Below are 27338 nucleotides of genomic sequence, written 5' to 3'. Positions count from 1 at the left end.
GAAAGTGAAACAATGTAATTATGCTCGTCTTGAAGGCATATCACTGAGATTCAGATCGGAAGCAACTCTTGGCAATTATTGCATGGCTGAAGAAGCTTAACACACACCACCCTCCACCCCGGCTCTTCTCCACCCCCTTGGAGATTTATGTCTCACTTTTAACAAATGCATCAAGCGGTTGCAACTTTCCAATTGAGTCGTCTTTACCATATCCAAAGGAAAGCCAGCTCCTTGGCTAAAAGATTGGCAAGCTATGACATGTGTCATGAAAACATGCCCAACGTGTAACTTAACCGCTTTATGGAGCCATTTTGTATTTTGTAACAGTTTTTTAATAAAGTTCCATTATCACTTGTGTGTGTGTGTGTGTGTGTGTGTGTGTGAGAGAGAGAGAGAGAGAGAGTTGACAACATTATAATGGTCCAGAAAATATGTACTAAATAAAATACAAACCAATATGCTTCACAAAATTGGTTAAAAAAATTTCAAGCTAACAAAGCACCTTCAAATTGAACACATAATGAAAGGTGCCACATATGCTATGCGTATATTGTAGCCCAGTCGCCCACAAATAAATAAAAGCTTAAATTCACAATACACTATGTGTCAGCTCCAGCCACAAAACAATGCTAAAGGAGAAACTGAACCCTAGATTAATGGCCTATGGATAATCAAATATACTTAATATCCAAATCAATTGGGCCTAGTTCTATCTAGAGTGCATTTGGGTTCACCAATCATGGATGTTTCCAATGTAGACAGATTTTTTTTCTTTTTTTTTTCCAAAAGATAGCAAAGCAGGCATAATGACGAATATTGAATATGAAGAAATCAAGCTATGAGTTCAAAATTCAGACTCCAAAGCAGCACCATGAACAGAAGCCAACAAGAAAGAAGTAACTTCCAATCACAGCCATAATGACTTACTTGAATTCTGTAACACTATCAACCTAGGTTGTACTTCTTGGTTTGCTACTAATTGTAAATGAATTAATGTTACGCAGATGTATTCTGAACGTAAAAGTTGGAACTTCAAATTGTAGTCATGGAACACTTCTTTTTTATCAATACAAAGTGATCCGTTCTAGAAAAATGAAACAAAAATTAAAAAAGAAACCCTTCTCAAAAGCTAATACACACCCACCCCAAAAGGATGGATAATTCAAGAAATTGGCCCTCTACAGAAGTCTCTTTCTAGCCTTCTGTTCCATGATGTGTGACCAGGAGTCGGAGCAAAGAGGATTTAGCCATTTAGGTGTGGAAGTGTGGAAGCAAAAAAAAATTAGGAGAATCAAGAAGCAAGAGGATTGAGAAAGATATTGAATAGAATGATATTAAAAATGTAAATTATGAATTTATTTACTAATGTATATAAGGGTTGAAGTTGATATTAACACCCCATCATTTGCTAGTTTCACGCCTATTTAAAAAGAAAGAGGTGGCTTCATCTTCCAGATGATTTCCGTTGCTATAGTGTGCTTCCTAAAGGTTGGTAATTAAAAATATAATCAACAAGGTCATAATAAAATCATAATAGAGACTGAGAATATGCCTACATTCTGTGAAGGAGGATAGTAGTGGCTAATCGTACGCATGACACTTGTGTTTGGTGATTGGAATTGTTGCTCCAATGGCTACCACAAAGTGACAGAAGGTAATGATCCCATGCCAAAGGGAGACCTCATCCACAAGAGCAGGGGCTGCAAACAATCAACGGTTAAAATTTTCCTGACAAGCCACGTTTTTACTCATCCCTGAGCATGGGTCTAGGATAATCCGATCATAGTGATGCCCATGGTTATAAATTTCCACCAAAAGCGACATGAAATGGCTGAAATGTTTCTGTTTCCATCCCCACCGAAATGCATACCAAAACCAAAAACCTAAGTGCGTTAGACATATACTATATCAATATGTGTTACATAACCACCTTTATGTGAATTGCATGTAAAGTGTGGTGCAAGTATTATCTATAAATATTTATATTAATTACATGTGAAATGTGTTGTGCACTAAATTATCAGACATGCACGACAGTGCAAATCATTAGGTGTTCGATGTTATTAAACTATTATGGATGGTTGTCTTGAGAGGGCGAGCCTTGGCGCAACGGTAAGGTTGCTCCATTGTGACCTGGTGGTCACGGGTTCGAGTCTCGGAAACAGCCTCTCTGCAAAGCAGGGGTAAGGCTGCGTACATCTAGCCCTCCCCAGACCCCACAATGGCAGGAGCCTCGCGCACTGGGCCGCCCTATGGATGGTTGTCTTGCTTATGTGATGGTTTGTACAAGTGAATTTGTGCTTATTCTAGCATTTCCTAAAGTTTCATCTTGAAATTCTATCATTTGCATACGTTTCCATGATGTCATAGGATTTCCATCGATATTTCCAACTGAAACCGAAATGTTTCCATTTCTTTGACAACTGAAACTGAAACTGAAAACAAAATTTAAAACCTTGGTTATGCCAACATGATGGATCGGACTCAAGCCGGCACAAAAGATCAACATATTCCACTACTAAATTGTCACATGTGGCCACATGACATTGTGTCAACAAATTGTAAACATTGCACACGTGCTCAATTGTCACATGCGGCCACCCAAATGACATTGTGTTAACAAATTGTAAACATTGCACATGTGCTCTGTGGATCGGGTCCTTTCATGTAGTGGGCCACCACTAGCCTAATACAAGCCCAATGTATGCATGGTAGATGAGAGAGATGACCGAGATTGTTCATCTTGTGGGCCACCATGACACCGTTCCTCATATATAATATCATGTTTTTTTAATGGTGCACATGTAATATCATGTTAAGCAAACAATCTAAACCTTTCTCTCAAAAAAAGGCTTTGTAGACATCTTTCAAGTTCTCAAAATATATGGTTGTATAATGCATGTTTCAATAGAGCTGACAAAATCTCTGTTTGACGTGAGCATGTGGGATGCACTTGTGTCTGGCTACAAGAAGAATGGTAATGATTACCACAAGCCTCATTTAGTGGGCCAGCAAAGAAAAAAAATTCCCTTGCTGTACAGTTAGTATAATATCTTTAGGAAATATTACATGAATATGATAAATGAGGGCATTTTGGTCATTGCATAGATAGTGCTTTAAGGCATTGTTGATTTATGTTTTGATTAGTAGTCTTTAGAAAACATGCCGTAGAAAAAGGTACCCTCATAAAAGACCAAGCCACCTCTTTCCTACTTATTAGGGAGCTACAGTAACAAATAATGGGGGGTGCAATCAACCCCTGTAAAATTATAAATTAACTTAGGCCCCGTTTGGATACCTCATGCATTTGTATCTTGATTTGGATTTGAGTTTTGGATACAAAACACATCAATCATCTTCATGATCATGTTTCAAGAGAGGGAGGGAGGGAGGGCTGCTGCCGGAGCAACGTCGAAGAGCAGCGATGGTGAAGGAAGTTGCCACAAATATTGATTTCCAAATAATGTCTCGCAGAACAGATTTGAAAATTGGAATTTTTTGCACTGTTGTAGCTGATTTGGAAATCTAAGGATCTGATCCAATTCAAAACATCAACTAAATCCAAATCTAAATCTTGTTGGTATCCAAACGTGGCCTTAGGGGATTTTTTAATGCGCTGATTTTGCTTATGCCATAGTATCAAATTCATTACAAGCTTTAAAAAAGTGCAATGTTTTCCTAAAATTAGTTTTACATTGTTTGGGTGACATCCTGTATTTTATAACGATGCAGTTTCATGTGGTTTGGATAACATCTTGTATTGTCCTAGAAATTTTATGTGTGCTGTTTGGCTGAGAAAGATACCCTGTCCAGCAACTGAGAGCGACAATGGAGAAACAGCGCAAGAGTGAAGACAGAAAGATGACAATGCCAAAACCAGTTGTAGAGTGAACAAGACCACAATGTAAGGGGTGGAAACATCATTTCCCGATTGAGAAGGGTAAATAAAGGGAGATGGCTATGCTTTTTATTTATATTTTTATTAATATATATTTTTTACTTGTTTACTTTTTTATTCAATTTATTATTTATTAATTTTCTTTTCCCCTGTCCCAAAAGTGGAGAGATAGCACAACTGGGGAGAGAGACGTGCAAGAGAAGTGTCTTTTAGGTGTTTTTTAAGTCTTTTAAGTCATAGGGGTAGTTGAGTCTTTTCCCATCAAAATCACTCAAGTTCTTTGAGTTATGAGTGTTTTAAATAGGTCCACGCGTGCATTACAAAAAATTTAAGTGGGGAGAGATTCTTTAAGTCGATAGAGCATATTTAGTCCAAAAGTATTAGGTTTTTGTTTAGGATTTTAGAACTTTTAGTTCTCTTTCTTTTCTTATATATATATATATATATATATATATATATATATATATATATATATATATATATATATATATATATATATGTGCCCTTTTGGAACTTTTCTTAGATGCTATCCAATGATTGAATGAAGTTTCTGTTGAGAGTGGGCATCTGTAATACCCACTTATGGGGGATATTTCTGTCTTTTCATTTAATGTATTATATTTAATATCGTGTGGGAGGGGAGAACTCACTCTATCACGCATTCGGAGCACAAGGTTGAAGATTGAAATTTTCATCCTTGAAGAAACCCTAAAACTCTAACCAAATCATTGCCGCCCCACCTTCCCTAACCCTAATACTAATCCTCATCAACCTAAACCCAGTCGCACCCCTCCCTTTCCCTTCCACTAGTGTTGTACCACTCTAAAACCCTTTCTTTGTGAATTCTTCCAACCCCCAAGCCACTCCCCCCTCCCTTTCTACCTTAACAGTGTCGTACAACCCCCAATGTCTTAGTTTTTTTTTATTTTTTACAAACATAAACACATTCCCCCCCCCCCCAACCCAACCTTTCTTTTTTGGTTACACAACCATTAACCCTACTTGAAACCCTTCCCTTTGATCTTCTCAACCTCAAACCCTAACCTTAACCCGCTACTTTATACAAATCAGTCCCTAAACTCCTTTTAATCTACTTCCAACCTTTCATATTCATGATCTAAATAGGTATTATTCGCTCTTTATCATCTCGTGGTTGGTTCCGGGCTAAGGTTTGGTGATTCTCTCATATTGGTAGTGTATGTTTGTGGTGTTGTCGCCTCTTTCTATACCGGAACCGTGTGTTAAGGTGTGAGATAGCATCTATGGGTGCTTTTGTTGGTGGCTTGTTCGTGATTTGATGGTGATCAGTTGTTGGTGTTGGTTGTAGTTGGCTTGTCATTAGACTTGGTGATGTTGGTGGTATTGGTGGTGATATTGGTGGTATTTTTTGGTCACTTGATTTACAGTGCTGTTTGAGTTGTTATTTGTTGGTGGTGGTTGTTGGTAGAGTACAGGTGGTGCTTGTAAGCAGTGCATTCTGGTTAACCATGGTTCTTTATTAGTGATACCGCTCTGTTTGGAGTGATTGGCACTTGGCTTTTAGTGGATTGAGAGTTGTTCTGTGATCACTATTTAGTATGACTACTCCTACCTCATCCAATACAGTGGCTGGGTCTTCTACGGCCCTCCCTATGGTTCTGATGACCTCTGTCAAACTCAATGCTATGAACTATCCTGCGTGGTCTCGGTCAGTTTGGATCTATCTTCGTGCAGAGGGGAAGACTTCTTATGTTACATCGGATCCACCATCGTCTGATAGCAAGGAATATGCTCAGTGGAGAGGATGCTCACATCCAGACCCAAATGTTCCATAGCATGGAGCCGCAGATTGCAGAGCATTCGATGTTTCTTGACTCGGCTAAGGCCATCTGGGATCATGCAGAGACATTATATTCAGGGGAGAATAATCTGACACGGATATGTGATACCTACTCTCACACACAGAAGGGATACCGATGTTATAGTCCGCAGCTTCGACGTGTTTTTGTGTCTGCTGATGTTACCTTCTTTGAGGACGCCCCTGACTTTGGTGAGTTATGTCGCTACACCATCTTCTGATCCTTTAGTTCCGCTGTCGTTACCAGTCCAACCCCACTTCCTACCCCTATGAAACAACAGAAGCCAGTGCAGGTTTATTCTCGTCGACCTCAGAGGTCGTTATTACTTCCATGTGAGGATGGCACCTCATGCCCACCACCTCCTTCAGAGATCGATGGACTCCCTTGTGCTCCTGAAGTAACTAGTTCTTTGCCTACTCTGGATGATGCTCGTGTCTTCTCGTAGACGTTCGCGTTCTACTATTCATTCCATTTCTGATTTTTTTTCGTATGCTTGTATGTCCTCCACTTATGGTTCTTTTCTATCATATGTATCTTCTGTTTCAGTACCTCGTTATGTTGCAGAGGCTTTGGCTCATCTAGGATGGCAAGAAGTGATGGATACAAAGATGGGTGCTTTGCAGTCCAATAGTACATGGTAGTTGGTTTCTCTTCCATCTGGGGCTCAGGCAGTGGGTTGTAAGTGGGCGTTTACAGTCAAATATCTGCCAGATGGAACAGTGGAAAGACTGAAGGCTCGTTTGGTTACAAAAGAGTACACACAAACTTATGATATTTATTACACGGATACATTCTCCCCTTGTGGCAAAAATTCCTTCGGTCCGAATTCTGATATCTCTTGCAGTTAACATGTCTTGGCCACTTTACCAGTTGGATGTCAAGAATGCCTTCTTGCATGGCAATCTGCAGGAAGAAGTTTCCATGGAGTAACCTCTTGAGTATGTTACTCAGACGGAGATGAAGTATCCTAGATGATATCTGTAAGTTGCACAAGGACTTGTATGGTCTGAAACAATCTCCTCGTGCCTGGTTTGGGAGATTTAGTGAAGCAATAGTACAGTTTGGCATGACTCGGTGTGTTGTGGACCACTCAGAATTCAGCTCTCAGTATAAAGATGGTCGGATCTTTCTGGTTGTTTGCGTAGAGATGATATCATTTTCATAGGAGTGATAGTGCAGGTCTAAAGAAGCTAAAGGATTTCCTTCATAAAGAGTTTTGTACCAAAGACCTTGGTCGTCTAAGGTACTGTGTAGGGATAGAGGTAAGCACATTCACATGGAGGGCTATCTCTGTCACAAAGGAAGAACGCATTGGATATATTGAAAGAGACAGGTCTTTTGGGAGCAATGCCAGATGAGACACCTATGGACCCAAATGTTAAGCTTTCTCCTGACCACGGGGACTTACTGGAGGATCCAGGCACATACAGACAATTGGTGGAAAGTTGATCTACCTCACTGTCACACGTCGAGACATTTGCTTTGCAGTCGATGTGGTTAGTCATTTCATAAGTACACCATGGACACCTCACTGGTCGGCAGTCATTGAGATAGTGAGATACCTAAAGAAAGCTCCTGTTAAAGTTTGTTCTTTAGGAAACAATAGTCATATGAGGGTCGAACGGTACTCATATGCAGACTAGGCAAGATCGCCTGAAGATAGGAGGTCTACTACTGACAATTGTACCTTTGTTGGAGGCAATTCGGTATCGTGGAAGAGCAAGAAACAGGATGTTGTATCCAGGTTGAGTGCAGAGGCATAATATAGAGCCATGGCCTACACAAGATGCGAGTTGATCTGGTTGAGGTCGTTTATGTCAGAGATTGGGCTACCCTAATCATCACCTGCTTCACTTCACTGTGATAACAAGTCCGCTATTCATATAGCCCAGAATCCAGTCTTTCATGAAGGGACAAAACACATAGAGGTGGTCTACCACTTTATCCATCATAGGATTCAAAAGGGGAGATTTGCACAGTGTTCACGAGGTCAAATGATCAGATAGCAGACATGTTTACCAAAGTAACCAAACCCCTAAACAAAGCAGGATTGAGTGACTTATGTAACAAGCTGGGGGTGTATGATATATATACACTCCAGCTTGAAGGGGAGTGTTGAGAGTGGGCGTGTGTAATACCCCCTTATGGGGGATATTCATGTCATTTCATTTAATGTATTTTATAATGTCATGTGAGGGGAGAACGCAACTCTCTCTATCACGCATTTTTTCTCCCATCTCTTCTTCATCTCTCTATTCTCCAATGTAGAAACCAACCGTTTCTATTCCTAAACTCTTATTTTTCTTTTTGTGTATCTTCTCATCTACCCCTCATCCCCTTCCGATTGGGATTATAAGCCAATAACCCCCTATCAATCTCACTTCTTACATCATTGTCTCCATCTTCCCCCTTTTTTCCCATATCTAGTCTCATTTCTCTTTTCCCATCTCCTTCACCCTTCCCTGTTGAGTTAATAAACTGATCCCCTTTTTTACTCCTACCACACCTTTTTTGGATCGTGATCTTGATTGTCGGCTTTCTCTCTCTTGGCTGTTATGGATTCACCTCATGAGATGAGGTCCCTCCAATGCCAATGGTGTCGGCAATACTGATTACAATTGGTGACCACATGATTCCAAAACTAGTAGTGTTGTAGAGGCATATGTCCATGCATGGGCCATATCGATGTCACCAACCATGAAAAAGCTTTTAGATGAAAATCACTTCGAAGAGAAAGGCTAGCCTAGATAAATGCTGAGCACACATCAAGCAATTTCTCCTCCAATGACAAAGGCATCCACAATTACATCCTCTCCAGACCACAACAAAATTAGTTATGATATGTATCCCAATTCCGTTCTCGAATCAAACAGATAATTGGCGTCTAACTACAACTTGCAATCTATAAAGTCATCCACCAGTCCAGGCTAGTGAAGTCCAGAATATTCCATCATAAGATCTTATTCTCATCCCTTATCCCAACTATCATCCCGTATCCCCTTCTCAACCTCAGCCAACTGTCAATAATGTAGAACAAATCTACGATTGACACTCCAATACCAAATAATGCAGAAAAAAAATCTATGATTAACGCTCTAATACCAATTTATATGAAACTTTTATCAAGAATAATGGCTAAAATTCGATGGGTAGCTTTTAGATCAAATCATGGGTCAAAATCTGGGTAAAAACTTAGGCTTCAATCAATCTTCTTGAGATAAAAATTTGGCTACAAGTTGTACTACATCAGCCATCGTTTCTTGAAAAGAACTTGACTTCGAGTTGATGTCGTCCCCTTTTAAAGATATTTGCTTGGCAATGAAAAGATGGTGGCAACAACGCATATACAAACAAGATACTTGGAGAGATAACACTCCGATGGTAACTCTAGTGGTATATCAGCGAAAAAAATATAAATAAACTCGACGAGTGAAACTTCAATAATCATCTTGTCCAATCGATCAACATTCTCTTCCATCAACTGACCATATATCTGTCAATCGATCCACTCCAAAGTTGGCTGCTCGTATGTCAATTTTCTTGGCACGATTTCTTTTGATCGGAACCTCAAATGGCTCTATTTCATTATTTTCCATCCATATCCCAATCCATTTATTTAAGATCCCTTTGGTGTCATTGACATAAGAGATGGCATTCAATCGAAGAAGATGGTATCATTGACATAAGAGATGTCATTTCTAGTCTATCTGTTTCTATCTATGGAAAGTTAAAGAAATCATCTATTGGGCACAATACTCTCACCTCTAATTCTGTCTACCGTGGTAAAGAATAAATCTTCTCTTAAATTAGTTTGTAGTATTATAAGAGATTCACATACCTCACAGCATTTTTCACTCAAGAGATGTCATTTCTAGATTATCTGTTTTTATCTACGAAAAGTTAAGAAATCATCTATCGGGCACAATACTCTCACCTCTAATTCTGTCTACCGTGGTAAAGAATAAATCTTCTCTTAAATTAGTCTGTAGTATTATAAGAGATTCACATACCTCATAGCGTTTTTCACTCAAATCCTCATAAGATACTTCACCTTCTAATCCTCCAAACATTTCGAGAGTTTCGACTTAATTCCTTATTCACATTAATTACTTTTTTGTGGAACTTGGTTCATGGACTGGAATAGTTGCCAAGGGGAATACCATTTGGGTATGGCTAGATACCTAGGGTTCACCTCTTTTTTAAGTCCTCCCAAATTGGTCTTTACATGTTTCGATGCACTCAATGTTTGATGCATCTTTTCATTGCGCATGAATTGAGTAAGAACAGCATTAAATTATATGAATTGCTCTCTCATCTCCATCTTTGGGTCATGCTTTTGCCCATGTTGCCAAATTAATTCCTTCATCTCCTCAAGATTCTTGTTTTCTTGCACATCTTCACTAAAATTAAGGACGGATGTCTTTTTAGGAGGCATCTTGGCTTTGATATCAATTTAATCAAGATTAAATCATTGATTGATGCCCTAATACCAATATATTATGAAACTTTTACCACGAATAATGTCCAGAGTCTGTGGGTAGCTTTTTTATCCAATTCTAGGCCAAAATCTGGGTAAAAATTTAGGTTGTGAACAATCTTCTTCCTGCAATCAATATTTGATTGCTACGTTGTACTACATCACACTCCCCATCACTGTCCACCTTAAATTATCTGAATTTTAATATTGGAAAAGGTCCCACATAAATATTCAAAGAACAACATTATGAAAAGATAGAACTTGCCTCTACTTTCAAACCCCCGAGCCTCGACCAAACTTACCCATTATGATTCCTCTCCAAAAGGGTGTTCCAATTCTCTACAAATCACTAGAGCCATTTCCCTAAGAGAGCTTTAAGCTCTCTTAGGCAAATGTTCCCAAGCCCAAGAACTCCTGATTTAGGCCGAAAAAGGTTCCCCCACTTTACAATATGTTTCATCTTCCCCTCCCCTCTGTCATTGTATGTTTCCAAAGAAAATCTCTATGAAGTTGTTCAATCCTTCTAGAAATTGCCTTAGGAATCTTAAAAGAGACAAAAGTACATCAGAAGGTTCACGAGGGTGACCTTAATCAAAGTTATCCTTCACCTCAGAGAGAGGTAAGTTTTCTTCCAATGACCAAACTTCCTCCCGATAAGCTCACCCACTGGATCCCAAAGGGCTTTGAGAGGAATTATAATATGACGGGCCACCCAAGATAAGGAATAGGAAGCTTTTTAACATAACCAAAAGAATCTACGATTCCATTTCCTCTATTATCATCCACAATGATTCTCGAGATGAAATTCTTTAAAGCATTTACGTTCAACCCTGACACCTCCTTCAACCACCAAAGAATACCTCACACATTAAGAAGTTGAGTGCTTGAAACGCCGCATAAATATTAAAGTGTCGTCTGCAAATTGAAGGTACAAGATGGAAAGGCAATGCCAGCCTGTAGAGAATCCATCAAAAAAGCCCACCTCTTCCGCTTTAAGAAGAAGCCTACTCAAAGTATCCCCCACCAAACTGAATAGGAAGGTGGAGAGTGGGTCCCCTTGACTAAGGCCCTAAGAAGTAAGAACTCTTAAAGAACCCAATGACCTTCCCATTAATAACAATGAAAAAAATACGGAGAGGATACGGACCCATGATCCAATTCTTCCACCTTTGCACAAAGCCCATCCTTCCCAAGATATATTGAACGAAATCCTAATCCATCATGTCGTAATCTTACCTCATGCCAACTTTGCAAATGATACTTGGACGTCTCCCTTTTCCTAGAATCCAAACATCCATTCGCAATAAGAACCCCATCAAGAATTTGACTACCCTCCACAAAATCCCTCTGATTTTGAGATACCAATCTCTGAACAAATATTCGCATTCTAGTACCTTACTAGATACACTATTTGCTTGAAAGCAGATAAGAAAGATCTATAGATTGTCAGCAATCTACCTCAGAAATCTCCATGTGGACTTTATCATGGTTTTAAACTTCGGTTTCAGTCACAACGGAAACGGAAATGTTTTGTTTCAGTTGGAAATTTCAGTTGAAATATTGTAAAATCATGAAAATGTATGAAAAATTGAAAACATATGCAAATGATAGAATTATTAGTAGAAATTTTCAAAAAATATTTTAACAAGCACAAATACACATTTAGAAACCATTGTATCAGCAAGAATGACACCTATAATGATTTAATAACATCGAACACCTACTGACATGCACTGTCGCGCAAGTTTACTAATTCAGCATATGCCACATTTCACATGTAAGGTATATAAATATATGCACAATATACACATGACATTTTACATGTGATTCATATAAATAAAATTATGTAATACATACTGATATGGTATACACTTACAATTTTGGTTTCAATATGCGTTTCGGTTTCGGTGGGGATGACAACAGAAAAATTTCAGTCGTTTCGTGCCGGTTTCGATGGAAATTTAAAACCATGGACTTTATAAACATCCCCATTGCAAGGAATCAATAAAGAAAATTGACCAAGTTCAGAACCAGCTTCCATAAGAATAGCTGCTAGCACGTTTTATAGTTGTATAAAGGATGATTGTATAGCATCATAACACTGTGACTTAGATGACTGAATCCAAGTACACTGACAAATCCAAATTTACATATAAAAACGTTTTGATGGAATAAATAGCCTAGTCGGATCCTCAAAAAAAAAAAACCCCAAGTATATGAAGTTATGGACATCTAAGATATATTTAACCGACAGTCCTGTGAGGAGCGCATCGGATATCATTTTGCAAAGTTTGCCATTAGACAAAAGCAAACGCCACATAATGGTCAACAGAAATGACTCTTTCAACAGTCAAGATCAATCACCGGAAATAAATTCTGGAAAGATGCTGCTATCACATCAAGCTTGCACAATACCAGGAAGTCTTCTTATAAATGCCCTCGCTTTGTCACCATTCTGAATGTGAATTATGACACACCCAATATAAATACCCTATTTAAGAGAGATGTCAACATGATCGTCAGACAATTTCATCTTAGGATACAATATATCATGTCTTACACAAACCAAAACAAGTTCAACTAGATAAACAGTTACTATGGGAAAAAAAATGAGATAAGCAACCTTTTAGCAATTCTTCACAGTGCAGTGGCTTAAGGCACAAGAAAGCACAATTTTTAAGTGATTAGTGCAACCATCAAGTTGGAGCTTACAGATAAAAAATCCACTCAGAATTTCAGCACATCTAATCATGATGGTCTTTTAATATTACAAAAGCATGTAGGCTAGCAATCTGAATGTAAGAGAACTATTTAGAAGCTAGGACTATTAAACTTTTGCATTTTGAAATTTGCTATCCATTTTATTGGGTGGCAATCTTGCAAAAATATGATCATTGCATTAAGTTATGGTTCCACTTCATAATGCCTATATTTTTTTTCCTTTTAGAAACACATCCAGGATTCATATATCCACTCAAGAGGACTACAAAGTACAAATAAAAGATAATGATCAGCAAATAGCTCGGCATTGAATCACAATTTTCACCATGACACATGTATCAACTGTGGTGGAGAATGTCTAACAGGAAGAATCCAAGAAATACAAAAAAAGAAGAACCTCTGAATTGAATATATTCATACAAATAACAAAGCACACCCAGGAATGCATCTATGCATCCATAGACATGTATGGCATTTGGAAGTTAAATGCATGCACCATCTACCAATCAACTAAAAATCAAGGATCAAGAAATATCACGCCGATCTAAGAAACACGAGCTTGTATCTTGTACCAAACAATTAACATCAGCTGAAATGGGGAAGGGAACATATTACAAATATTAGCTACTTTGCCATCTAGACCCTTTGTAAGTACTTTGATCTTCACAAAGAAATTCTTAGGTTTCAGAAAACAAACACAGTTTCTTAACAGTCACCAGATCTAAAATGTTCCAGGATATCCACTACAGAAAAATACTTAGATGCATTGAAATTACTAAGAGATAAAGAGTGAGAGAATTGAGGTTATAGTGCCTATATGAGAAACAAAAAATATGGCATGCAAAAGGGACATTATATAATCCACCATTCGTTCTCTCCTAAAGAGGTTACTGTTTATTTATTTTTATTTTTTAGAATGGTAAGGTTACTGTTAGTCACTGATTTCTCTTCCTCATCTCCATCTTGTGACCACAAGATGCCTCGAGACAGATTTTTTGGTCGTGGCTGACCCCACAACTATCTTTCTCTTGATTGGGTTTTTTCCAAGGTTGCCAGAGCAGGAATCGAAGGCTCCCGGGATGGTCGGAAGCGGGAATCGTGAAGTCGCCGGAGAGTCACCGGAGAGTCGTTGGGGAGTCGCCGGGGAATTGTCGGGGAATCACTGGGGAGTTGGGCATCGCCAGGGAATCTCCGGGGAATCGCTAGGAAATCGTGTTTCACATAACATCCTAGTTATAAATTTCGTTCCGTTCCCGCCAGAATGGACCGGAATTCCGGTTCCGGACCGGAATTCCGGAACGGAATGGCCATATATTCTGTTCCGGTCGGAATTCCGGTCCATTCCGGTTGTTCCGACCCAAATTCCACTAGAATCCGGAATTCCGGACGAAACAGGCGGAATGTGTTGTTTCGTCCGGAATTCTCCAAATCCTGTTTTTGTTTTCATCTCTTCCTATTTCTTCTTCCTGGTTCTGTCTTCTTCCTGGTTCTGTCTTCTTCCTGTTTCTGCTTCCTGGTTCTCTCTTCTTCGTAATATTTACATGTAAATCTTAAGTAAATGCCCATTTACTTAAGATTTACATGTAAATAAGGGAATACCCCCATTTGGATTTATTAAAAATAGTTTCAAGACCCAAATCTAAAACGATAAAAAGTCAACTTTCCAGTTCTAGTACAAAATTCGAAAAAAATGAGTCGGGTCAAAATCTTAACTTCCAAACGATGGGGTATTTTTCTAATTTTAAAAATTCATAAAATCTATCGTGTCCAAAAATTATTAAATCTCAAAAGTCCGGTAAAAAACGTCTCATAATTTGGTCTCTAAAAATTTTTCATCTTGTCAGGCACCCGTCAACGCACTGGTCAACATGCTGGTCAACACAGGCAATTCATCTTATAGTGATTTTCCTTTAAGTAAATGTTGGATCTTCTACATATTTTGTTCAATTAATTGTTGCTTCTGTTTTTATCACAATTTCTGATTTTTTTGGATTTTTTTCATATTTTTAACTATTAAAAAATATTCCCTCTTCCTAGCGGAATGAAAAGTTTCAAACGAAACGGACGAAACACCGAAACGTTCCGTTCAGTAGCCAAAACGAAACGGCGAACGAAATGGAATTTATAACTTAGCATAACATTAAACCGTGGTTCCCAAAAATAGGAATCGGGTTTCCGGGGAATCATAAACCGCGATTCCCACAAGTGGGAATCGGGTTTCCGGCGAATCCGAACCGGGATTCCCAGTTTTTTGGGATTCGAGAAGATTCCCGTTTCGACTTCGAGAACCCGGGAATCGAGGTTCCCCACTCCCAGGGAAGAATCCGGCTTCCTTGGTTTTTTCCATGTGTAGTACCCAAATCAACATTCTCGCAACCATCTTTCAAACCATATCCCAATCCGTTTTTTTTTTCACTGTGTGCCTAAGACAACTAAAGATGGTTTCTATCCCAGGCAATCCATTACGAAATCATGTTAACATCTATCATCCCAATAACCATAAGAAGCACAGGTCTCAAATTGCTTCAAGGCATCAAGCGGTGTACTTCACTCTAGAGCCTGAACCTAGTGGACCACTTCAATAGTTGACACACTAGAGGTTTTACCAACATTGACAGCCACGATTCAAGCTATAAAATGCCAAAAACAGTGCCACAAATCATGCATGTTTCCTTTCTAATTTTGGATTAATAATCTTTGAAAACTCAATGCATAGAAATAAGTTTAGCCATACACTGACTTTCAGTGTTGCTTTTTTGTTGCATACCAAATATCGTTCATCTTCTTGCACTTATTGCTTGTATAGATGTGGTATTCCCTCATCAGTTGCAGTTGATTAATGTTTGTTTCTCCAAAATATGTTCCATACATAGGATAAGTTTAGCTATTCACTGATTTTCATTGTGTTAGTTTTGTTGCATGCCAAATACCATTCATCATTTTGTACTTATTTGATGGAGACTTCACGAAGAACAAGGGTTAAATATGATGATAGGGCTATCATTAGTGCTTTATAGTTATTTCTTTGTTCGTATGTCTTTTGTCTTAGTGGGGGTATGAATAATGGTCTTTTAGAATTTTAATTTTAATGTAATTGGGTTGGGATAGTGTTTTAGTTGGAGAGCAGGGAGGGGGGGGGAGGGGGCGGACAGCGGAAGCAAAAAGGGAACAGCATCCCCAATACACAATTAAGGAGGAAGTCAAAAGTCAAAATCTCCTCCCACATCACGCTGGAACGAGCTAGCTAAATGAACCATCTTTTTCTCATTGCAAGTGCCTTGCAAGATTTGATTCAATGTCCTTCAGGTGCTGCTAACGCAGGAGCTCAACTACCCAGGCATCAACAAGGCGGATCTATTGTTTGTCTTGTACTTTTCTAGGTGGACGGTGATTCAACCAATGTTATTGTATGAGCAAAGCGATTAAGTACCGGTCTGTGAAAACTAACAGACGTCATATTGGAGATACTTGATCTAAAAAAAAGAGTTGAACTCCTGTTATAGGCATGTTACAAGAACCCCCAATAATATCGCACACACTTTAGCAAGGGTTTGATACCATGTTGGCTAAGAGATGCCAGTTTTGTAGCATGCTTCTTTCTATGTTTTGCCCCTTCTCTTCCTATTCTTTTGTCGTTTTTCATCTTATCGTACCTTTTGCTTTTCTTAATGCTTTTTCTCTTTCTCAGTGTTCAAACATATGTAGGGAAAATATGTCCAAACTTACTTTACTCTATTCTCTAATTGGAACTTTTCTAATCAGTTGTTAAGGTTGTCACAGCCCAGAAAGCTAACAACAGCCAATCAAAAAAGTGTAAAGAGAGGAATGCCACTACAAAACAAGGGAGTGGGAATATCAGTTCCCTATATATATATATATATATATATAGAGAGAGAGAGAGAGAGAGAAGTGTAGCAACACATACGTGTAGCTAACTTAGCTACACCGATGGCTTAAAATACAGTGGGCCTACATTGTTTGGGTGATCCAAACCATTCATTTGATAGGCCCTCACATAGATAGGGTGTGCCCAAAAAATCAGCTCCAATGGAAGATCCCAACCCTTCAAACTGTGGAGGCAAAAATGGAAGGTTTTTACACGTCCATTTTTGCCTCCACAAATCGTAGGGTTGGGATGATCCTATGAAGCTGGTTTTTTGGGCACACCCTATCTATGTGAGCGCCCATCAAATGAATGGTTTGCATCACCGAAACAATGTGGGGCCCACTGTATTTTAAGGCGTCGGTGTAGCTAAGTTAGCTACAATATATATATATATATATATATATATATATATATATATATATATATATAGAGAGAGAGAGAGAGAGAGGCACACAACCCATTTCAATGTCACGAGAATCGATGGACCTACGTGTGTACAACATCCATGTGGTGACCATACAAAGATCTCCCACATATCCAGGCTCCACTTCATCAATAGAAGTCGTCAACTAAGGATCGTATACTGTACTATGCACAAGTTCTTCAGACCTATTGATTGGATATATCATAGTATGGAAAGTTTATTGGAATTTGCAGTGAATTGTGTGTATATAAGTTTCAAAAAAGAGTTTAAGATCTCATGTAGTGAAGGAAATTTTCTCGGGTTGATATTGGCTCATACATTCTTTAATTTTCCAACATGCTCATCCCTCATCTTTAATATCCTTGGAATATGAGCAAGAAACTTCAAGCTGAAAGAGCTGTTGACCGTCGCAAATGATGTAGGAACCACAAAAATTCCCTTTATAATGTTCTGGTCCAACCATAATTCATTAAAATTACCTCCCTTTTAACGAAAACCAACAGTAATTATTAGTTATAGTTGGCAACTGGCATTCTTTATAAAAAAAAGAAAAAAAGGAGAAGTTTAGTAAATAATATCAAAGCCTACAAAAGACATGAGAGGTAGAGCTGTCAGTTTACATTTTACAATGTAAACGGTAAGCAGCATGACTCCCTAGCAAGGGAGTCGTCAATATCACTAACCTCACGGAGGGCATGACATCAAACAAAAGGCAAATGCCATGAATCTGTCAAAGAAGATGGTTAGTCTACAGGAAGACAATCCCACACATTTCAACCAATAGATTACATTGAGCAAATCAACAAAGAGACAAAAAGGACCCCAAGAAGATTCTAAGGCCTTCTAATAGGTGAAGTCTTCAGCTTTAATAGTCCTAAATTCCCAGAAGACCAGCAAAGGCAAGCCTCACTTCACCACTCACTTACTAGAAGACACTTAACAATGAAAAACAGAGGACACTAATGAGCTTCAGTTAAAGTTTAACTCAGGAACTCCAGCGGGGATCATTACAACTTGCGACTGCCTTGGGAAAGCAGGTTATTCTGTAATTTATTCTTATAAATTATTGATTCTTATAGTACTGGCATTTGGTCAAAATGAAGCCTAAGAAATGAAAAACCTGTTAATGTCAGCCAATCTTATTATTTCTTAAATATTAATAGGTAACACTTAAATAATTCCTCTCATATCATTTGTCCGATGAAATAGTTTTTTTTTATGATTTTGTCCAATGAAATAGCTATTCAAACCTTTCCTTTCAGATATTTCATAGAGGTATTTGGCCTCATGCTAATTCATCTCAGTGTCCCTATGTTTGGCTCCAGACCCCATCCGCATGCAATAAACCCTCACTGACCCAGGAACAATCACCCCCTTCAAATTGATAGTGTTCCTCCAACTTCCATTAATGATGTGTTCATTGTTCATCGGGATACCTTCTCTCAACTCGACATCATAAAAAAACCAAAAGAACAGAATTAGAAAATATCCACTTTTGAATCAGTAATTAAGAAATTTGGGTTGATAGTTTTTCAGAACAAGGAAGAGACTGCTTTCTCAAATAGACAGTGCTGCCATAGTGCCGTGGTAAGATTCCAGAAGAAGTGCCGTGGTAAGATTCCAGAAGAAGTGCCGTGGTAAGATTCTAAGACCCTAAGTCTAAGTGGGATTTAAAAATACTCGCAGCAGTTTAATGAAACACTTCCTCATATAAAGATCACAAAAAAGTAATAATAAAAAGAAAAAGAAACTTAGAAACTAAAGCATCAATACTGGGAACAACTAGTAGTGACACTGCTGCAAATATCATCATTTAGTCCAGGTTGAACAATAAGTGATAATTTATGTTGCATCAGTACGGATACGAGTGTCGGAATCCAACATAGGTATCAAGTTTTGGATTCGGCAAACCTCAAAAAGAATGATTCGCGGATTCGCCAAAAATATTTTAATAAAATTTTAAATTTGGTTTTCTTACATAATAATATGGTTAAAACAAGAAAATTTTTGAAAAATTTAATCTGTTAAGCAGATATAATATTTTATTTCTATTTACGAAACTTGGGTAAAACTCAAAATTTGAGGCGTATCCGACACGGATTCTTCACCCATTTAGAAGAATCCATGTAACATGGGTGATAATGTTACTTCTACGTACTAATTTCATCACTATATTCATTAACTTATAAACTGCAAAATTCAAATAATGATGTGCAACTGTTCAGCACCATTTACAATTTACACCTGTAACGCTAAACCTCTACAAACATTGCAAAGAATATACAAGCAATAAAAAAGATAAATTACAAAATAAAAACGGAAATGGTATATATAATTAGCAATCTTACTGTTGTTTCAATGAAATCTTTGGGGCGCCTGATTTTGAGGATAGATCCCGAGAAGGATCTGCCATCAAAAGCAAGAGATAATGTAGCATATTCTGGTGTGAGAAATTCCACAAGAGCTTGACCCTTCTCTTTGTTTATCTGAAAACATAATGCCTTGGAAAAATAAATAAATCCATGCCAAAAATTCTTGACCCTTGAAGTTGGTTTTTGCAAGGGTGCCCTTCATTCTATCATTCCTCGGCCAATAAATAACATGGAAAAGCAAAGTATTCACTTACAATGCAGCTGATGCAAGGCCGTGTTCCTTGGACATGATTAACACTCAATGACAGAAGAAAATCATTCAGACATTCCATTACAGCTTTATCAGAGGAGGAAGCTGGTATGTTTTCCACATAAAGCCTCCTCATTGGCTTGGTTGCTTGTGTTAGTTGAATTGAGTCAATGGATATATCTTTTATCGTTGATATAATATTTGGAGAACTAGTAGACTGAGGTTTAGCTATGTTTGATGTGAGGGGCCCCACAGTAGGCAACTCATGCATATTTGACGATACAACTTGGTGTGGTGATTGAAAATTAGCCGGCATGGAAGCAGCACCAGCACCGTCCTTTCCTACCGGTGGGAGATCCCAAGCAGCATTTTTCCTTTCTGGTGACCGAGTAGTCGGGGAAGGAGTCTTAATAGCTGCCTCGGTCCTTCTCTTCCTCGGTGAATAGCCACCAAGGCCACTTGAATGCCCACCATGTCGCCGATAATGACCACTTGAATGCCCACCATTGCTCGACGTTCTGCCCTTATCAGCATCAGAATGCTGCCTTCCGGGCCTGTCTTTAAGGGAATGAAATGATGACTCCCCATGTTCACGTCCATGATGGGACCCACGCTTGTGTGGCCTTGGTGATACGGAACTAGACCTCCTATCTCTGTCCCCATCATGTTCTCGACTCCTTGACCATCTCCTTTTTGGCCTTGCTTCTTCATAATGGGGTTGAGATGACTCCTTCTTCCTGCCTTTTCTTTCTGAAAATTCTGTATCTTTCCACCTTTCTGAATCGTGTTTTTTTAGAGCACTCCCATCTATCTCTGATCTACTTTTCTCATCATTTCCACTGTGATGTTTCCTTTTGCTCTCTCTTTGGGATTTTTTGTCTCTGTCACCATACTTATCCTTTACCACAAAGTCCTTGGACTGTCTTCTTTCAGATTCAATCTCAATATCATCCCTCAATCGGTCTTCCATTCTGCTCCTGTGATGACTCCGTTTTTCGCTGTTGTCTCTCTTATCTTTACTCCTCTTATCTGTGCTGGACTTCACCTTCAAGTTGGCCTCTGAATCACGATTCCCTTTACCCTTTAAAAAAGCTTCTTCCTTCTTGGATGTATTTTCTTTTTTCTTTCTGGAGATGTCCTTCGCTTTATCATTCATAGGTTTGTGACCACCATCTGAATCAGAATAATCAGAAGCACTTTTAACATTGTCCCTCACTGATAAATCCCCCGGCTCTCCAGCTCCCTCTTTGGCATCCGCAGGAACTTTCTTGTTTTTCCTTCTTAGCATAATCTCCTCAACGCTGAAAGGTCTTGTCCGAGCTGCAGTACCTTCATTAGAGTTATTTCTTGAAAACTCATTACTACTGCCATATCTGTCTTTATGCCGACCAATTCTGCTCATCCTTGCCGGACATATAATTCCTACTCAAAATGTTTTGGAAAAAATCAGAAGAAACACTGAGCCAGATAATCTAGTGAGCAGACCATTTAGACAACACTTTCACCAGAACTAAAAAACCAACACAAGAAAATGCACTCATTTGATGAGTGAGGAGTACTGCCAAAAAGTGAACTCCCCATGATGGTCAAGATCGATATACAGATATCGTTCCTAGATTTTAGATCAAAGATTTAAAGAACAACACATTGACTGCAGGTTGAAGGACGATAAAATGTGAAATAACAAGAAATAAGCTTCAAAAAAATCATAAGAAGTAATCATTTACATAATATACAAAAAAAATTGTCCTGCAGTGACAAGCAGGGTAACTAGCTTGACAAATATCAAAGTTATTACGAATGGTAACCAAGCCTCCCAGGTAATACCAATTAAATTTTGTAGGAAATATAGAATATACCAAGTTTATTGTTCAAAATTTTAAACAATTAGATTGACTAAATCATTATCCTATTCGTGATAGCAGGCACAGAGTCAGGTGATAGCACCTAGGAGTGTTACCAATTTCGTTATATGTTCTTTTTGTTTAATGGTTAAAGCTTTCATTTAAAGAAGAAATGTGGGACAGTCAATACAACAGAAGGGAAGATAACAAGGCAAGTACATATAAGAGAGATATAAGAGAAAAGGAGAAAGGCAGCAACTCAAGGAGGTAGATCGTCAGCTCCAAAACCTCCTTGGAAACCCCTCCCTTTGCAAGCCTATCAGCTACCTCATTGGGGGATCTCTTAACATGATGGAATGAAAGATCCAAAGTACCCATCCAGTCACGTATCAAATAAAAAAGGAGCAAATCTACAGGCACATCCATGGGAACCTCGAAGCCATCTAATCACGTTGAGAGAGTCCCCCTCCACCAATATCTTACCCAAGTGACCGGCTGCTAATAATTTTATCCCTTGATGTGCCGCTCTCACCCCCGCCTCACTAGCATCAGTGGAGCCAATGGGACCCGCGAAAGCCCAAATCGCAGGCCCGGCATCATCTCTCAAAACAGCACCAATACCGGTCGGGCCGGGGTTTCCCATGCTCGAACCATCGAAATTGAGTTTTAGGAAGCCCTGCACTGGGGAACCCACTCCTTCAAGACCATAGGCCGCCGCTCTTTGGAAACGCATATTTATTGCCACCCTCTCCAAAGGTCGAAGGCGGACACGAACCTGAAGCATGGAAGAAACTTCACCCAGGAGATGACTAGGGCTACCACTTTATAGTGAAGAGAAGAAGAATTTTTAGAGGATCCTCTAAAAAATCTGGCATTCCTTTCCTAGTTTCCTTCCAAAGGACCCAAATGGTAGCCAACAACGATACGTTCCATAGAACCCTCTGGTCAGTTTCTACAAATTTCATGAGAAATGAAAGCAAAAAAGTTCTAAACGCAGACACTCCTTATAAACAATAAAAAAGCTTTATGGATGAAAGACCAGCCAAAAACAAATTACAAATGAACATAAAAACTCTATTTCCAAAACTAGCGTGACATTTAAGAACATATGTTGTAAATCATAAACAACTTCATGATATAAGAATCACAGGATTTTAAGAGTCTAAATAATTTCAACAGAAGGAATTGCTGGAATGAATCCAACTTTATTTTTGGAGAAAGCAAATAAAAAATAGGTCTATCTATTGTACTTGTGCACCTGCATGTCCAAATTTATACTAGTACATTACATTGGTAATATAGGTGTTTGAAAAAAAATGCAATGAAATGGAAATGAATGTTTGAAGTAGCTAAAGATTTTTATTTTATTTTTTAAGATCATCAACAATATATGAAAAATCAAAAGCATTTTCTGCTCATGAAAATTAGTTATGGAATAACTTTTGACCTTCAATTCATGAAATAGAGGTAAATGGGAGATAATGAACCATGTGTACATTGGTCATGGAGATGCCACTAACATCAAGAAGGAAGGCACGACAAGCCCATTTGGTTGTATCAGAGGGTAGTACTTAAACTAGACATGTTAGAGACTGTGCAACAGTTTAACACATCAAGTTTCACGACTCGTCGATGTTGGGCATGCAGAAGCGTGCCTCCAAACCGCCGTTCATAGGATTAGGACTACCATGTTGGAGCAATTACCAGTTTGTCAATGAACCATAATCCTTGTATCGTATAATTGTCAGAATGAGTTGGGCTTGGTCCACTTGGACATGAATAATAAAAATAAGAAGGGTGGCCCGGCATAGACAGAATACCTAAAAGCATGGCCTAGAGACTCAATTCTCAAGAGTAAGCCAAGTTCTTGAGTTTCTACGAAGAACAGGGCACAGATTCGACAAGACCTACGCTTTGTTGTTTCTTCTTCTTATTTTGTGTAAGAATGGGTTTAGAGTCCCACTAGGAAACACAAATTGTGTCCCATCCATCATCTCCATACACATGGTACAACCCACTAATTATCCATAATGTCCATATGGTTGGCACCCTGTGGTGGATGGGCTACAGCACAAAGTTGTACCTATCAAATGGTTATAAATTGTCCAATATGTGAATTTTTCGATTATGAGCCTACCCTTGCTATATACATTATGAGGGCACTAGGTGATTGACTCCAATTGCCAACCACAAAACAAGTGAAAGGAGGAAATTAGGTGGAATGGCATCTGGGGTGTCCTTCCAAGAGACCTTTCATTTTCATTTCGTGTAATTGAGTTGAGTGGCGTATGCCTGAGGGTAGTTAGCCCATAGTGACAAATAAAGCTCACAAGAATTATTTGAGGCCATGCTTGTCATTGGAGATTTGCTCACCTTTTGGATGAGATTCTAAACAAAAATGGAAAATAAAATTGAGTCTCTAGGCCATGCTTTTAGGTATTTTGAAAACCTAGCTCATATGAACGAACTAAACAAAAATGGAAAATAAAATAACCCTATCTGAATCCATTTAATACCCATGTCCAAAAAAACCCAGAAATCCCCAACCAAAAGCAAACATATCATGCAAAAAACATAACCCATATGGGATTTTCAACATATAATGGTTTAAAAAAATAAATACCATCGAATCTCTTCAATTCCTTCTCAAACATCCCAGAAATTTCTATCCAAAACCAATTTCATCAAAAAGTAAACAAAACCCATGTGAAGATTTTCAATGTAAATGAGTTCCTTCCTCCAAATCAGCATAAACAAGCTCGAAAGATAGAGAAATAGAAACATTAGGATAGCAGATAAGGAATAGAGACATGAACATTTGTAATGAAACGAAAGAGAATAAAGAAAAGCGAAAAGTACCTGAGGAAATCTACTGAAAGACAAACTATGTGAGAGAGAAACCCTTCGGTTGGCAGAAGAAGAAAAAAACGTATAAATACAAGTGGGTTTTAATCCCTCCAGCAAAGAGTTTTTTAGACGACCCGCGGCGTGTGAAGCGAATGGGGAAAAAAAAATACGAGGTTGGTTTCTTGAGTTCATGTGGATATTTTGGTCTTTTCAAAAGAAGGAAATGATATCAGCACAACCATGTTTTGATAGTTTCACGGTCCCAGCTTGTCTTTTCTTTTCAATTGCCTCATAAGAGCTTTTGGGAACTGTAATAACCTTTTGAGAGCTCTTTATAAAGGGATATGCTAGGGTCATCGCAAAAGGCATTTCGCGGCTGGTATGTTGCTTGTCAGACCGCTCACCTAGTGAATGGAGACAAACTTTTGCGAGGACCCTAGCAACATACCAGCCGTGAAATGCCTTTTGCGATGGACCCTAGCAATTCCCCTTTATAACAAAAAAGAGGGGGGAGATTTTATGGAATGTTTACTTTCTAGCTATTATATAGGTGATATGAGAGGAGTCAAATGCTATAATCTTTGACGGCCTCTCCAAGTACCCTTCTTTCATTTTCTTAAAGGTGATAGCTCTATCCATTTTATGGGTAAAGTCATTGCCTCAATTTAAGTTTGTGTCAGCATTTGATTTGTGGTATGGGTAGAGAGAAGTCTTCATTAGTGCTTAGAGACAGGTTGTGATATCTAAGGACTATATGCCTCCCAGTCAGGGTTTCCTAAAGCTTAATTTTGATGGATCGAGTATGGGAAGGTATTGATGGCGTCCTAAGAAATGAGGGGGGTGATTTGGTCTTTCTCTGACACAATTTGGATAGCTGATGCTAGGGAGGCGGAGATGAGGCCAGCTTACCAAGGAACAAAGTATATGGAAAAGGAAAGTTTAGACAAGGTCGTAGTAGAAGGAGACTCATTAAATGTAATTAAGTGCTCAAAAGGCTCAATTCCTTGTCATTGGAGATTTGCTCACCTTTTGGATGAGATTCTAGGTATACCGGGGTCTTCTTCTAATTTTGTTTCATCATGTAAGGAGATCTACAAATAAGGTAGCTGGCCGTTTGGCCAAGGAGGGGTCTTATAGGAAAGCTTGGAAATTTGACTTCCTTCTGCCTTGAGTTTTGATTGTTCTTTCTGGTTTTGTTCCCTTATTGTACTGTGTAAGCTTCTGCTCTTGTATTTTATTGTTTCTATTTTTGTTTCTGACTATCTCGGTCAGATTTTCTTTAATTAAATCTTCATCTTCTCCCCAAAAAAAAAAAGGCAAGATGCTTTAGCGGAAATATTAAAACATGGTAGTGTTGAATGTTGCCATTAAAAAAACAATTAGAACAGTTAAAAAATGATTAGAACCTACCGCTAGATGCAAACTTATTGGTTAATTAAAAGCATTCCAGTTCAACCCTATATTTTCTTATATTGTAGTCCTATGAAAGTAGTTATGGAATGAATATCTAGATAACATTCTATCATGTAGCTGAAATTTCTAGATGCTCTCCTAGAGATAAAAATAAATAGAAATCAGTGCTTTATTATGGTTCAGCTTCTTGTCTGCATAAGGGTCCAGTCAAAGTGGTAGGCCTATTAAAATACTTGGTCGGTGGATTTGATAAAAGGCTTATCAAAAAGGTTTTGAAACATTAAGAAGTTTTAATAGTTTTGCAAATGCATTTGAGAGGCTTACACCGCTTGACCAGAATGGTATACCATGAGTAGGCCCAGGGGGTAAGAGTTGTCACCCTCCGTAGGACTCAACTCAGTAGATGTAGATCGGAGAAGGGACATGCGCATACTAGATGTGGTTAGGGGTAAGATGATTTGACGGTCATCGTTAGGGTTACGTCTCGATAGAGGACACTGACTCAGTACGATTGTAGTTATAACTACGGAGCGAGATCGCAGTGGAGCCCACCATCAGGTTCCACATAATCGACCGTTGGATCACTGCAACGATCACACTCATAACTCCAATGACCCCAGTATATTCTTATGAATAAGGTCCTGCATTTTATTTATAAGCACTTACGGATATGATCTGATGGAGAAGAAATATTGAAAATGTTTAAAAGGATTTTAGAAATGCACTTGAGCCTTTTCTATTCCGCCTCCAAGCGAAATCACTTATCTTTGCGAACAGGATTCACTTTTGTTGTTGGGCCGAACTTTAGACCCCGATTACAATGAAAAAAATAATATGAAGCTCACGCAATGCATCTTGATAGGCCAATACAAACAATAAATAGCTCACAATCCCTCAAAAAGATTACAAATATAAAGCCCGATGGAGATCTTGTTCAAAATGATATGTAAGTTCAAAATATTCGAAGAAAACTAATGGATTTTGAAAGTTTAAGCTCTAAATAAGATTTTTAATCATTCCAAAAGTCTTTGAATCCATGAGAAAATAATAATTTTATAGCCCACAATGATTCATTAATGTTTGGGGGTAGTTTGGGCAAAAAAAAAAAAAAAAGACAGGTCAAGAAAGCAACTAGCCGTTATGCCCCAACGATTAGTTTCTCGAGTAGTGTCGGTCGACCGCAGGGGGTTAGTCGCTTGCGAGTGGGCTGTTGGATTTTTTTTTTGCCTCTCTGTGTGCGACGGTAGACCGTGCCTGCAAACAACTGTTTTTCCAGCCTGATTTGTAAAATTCATATCTCACTTGTTTCTCATCGGATTTTGACGCTCTTGTACTTGATTTGAATGGAAATTATGAGATCTATCTGTT

General features: G+C 38.5%; 1 protein-coding gene across 2 annotated transcripts in view; it reads right to left on the bottom strand.

Annotated features, from left to right (window-relative positions):
* Window positions 1-24725, bottom strand: part of LOC143860535 (RNA-binding (RRM/RBD/RNP motifs) family protein) — a 36190-nt gene extending 11465 nt beyond the window's left edge. The window contains exons 1-4 of one of the 2 annotated variants that reach the window (XM_077371216.1): window positions 24570-24725; window positions 19871-21288; window positions 19593-19730; window positions 12629-12704 (exon numbers count right to left, since the gene is read on the bottom strand). In XM_077371216.1, coding sequence (XP_077227331.1) covers window positions 12629-12704; window positions 19593-19730; window positions 19871-21268 — 1612 coding nt within the window. In that variant the 5' untranslated portion in view covers window positions 21269-21288; window positions 24570-24725. The remainder of the gene's footprint in view (window positions 1-12628; window positions 12705-19592; window positions 19731-19870; window positions 21289-24569) is intronic. The other variant, XM_077371217.1, reaches the window with a different exon arrangement.
* Between the last annotated feature and the right edge of the window lie 2613 nt (window positions 24726-27338).

Source organism: Tasmannia lanceolata, unplaced genomic scaffold (genome assembly GCF_043159265.1).
Source record: "Tasmannia lanceolata isolate RefF3 unplaced genomic scaffold, GAP_Taslan_0.1 ptg000037l, whole genome shotgun sequence".
Taxonomy (NCBI): domain Eukaryota; kingdom Viridiplantae; phylum Streptophyta; class Magnoliopsida; order Canellales; family Winteraceae; genus Tasmannia; species Tasmannia lanceolata.
This window is presented reverse-complemented; position numbering and strand designations above follow the sequence as displayed.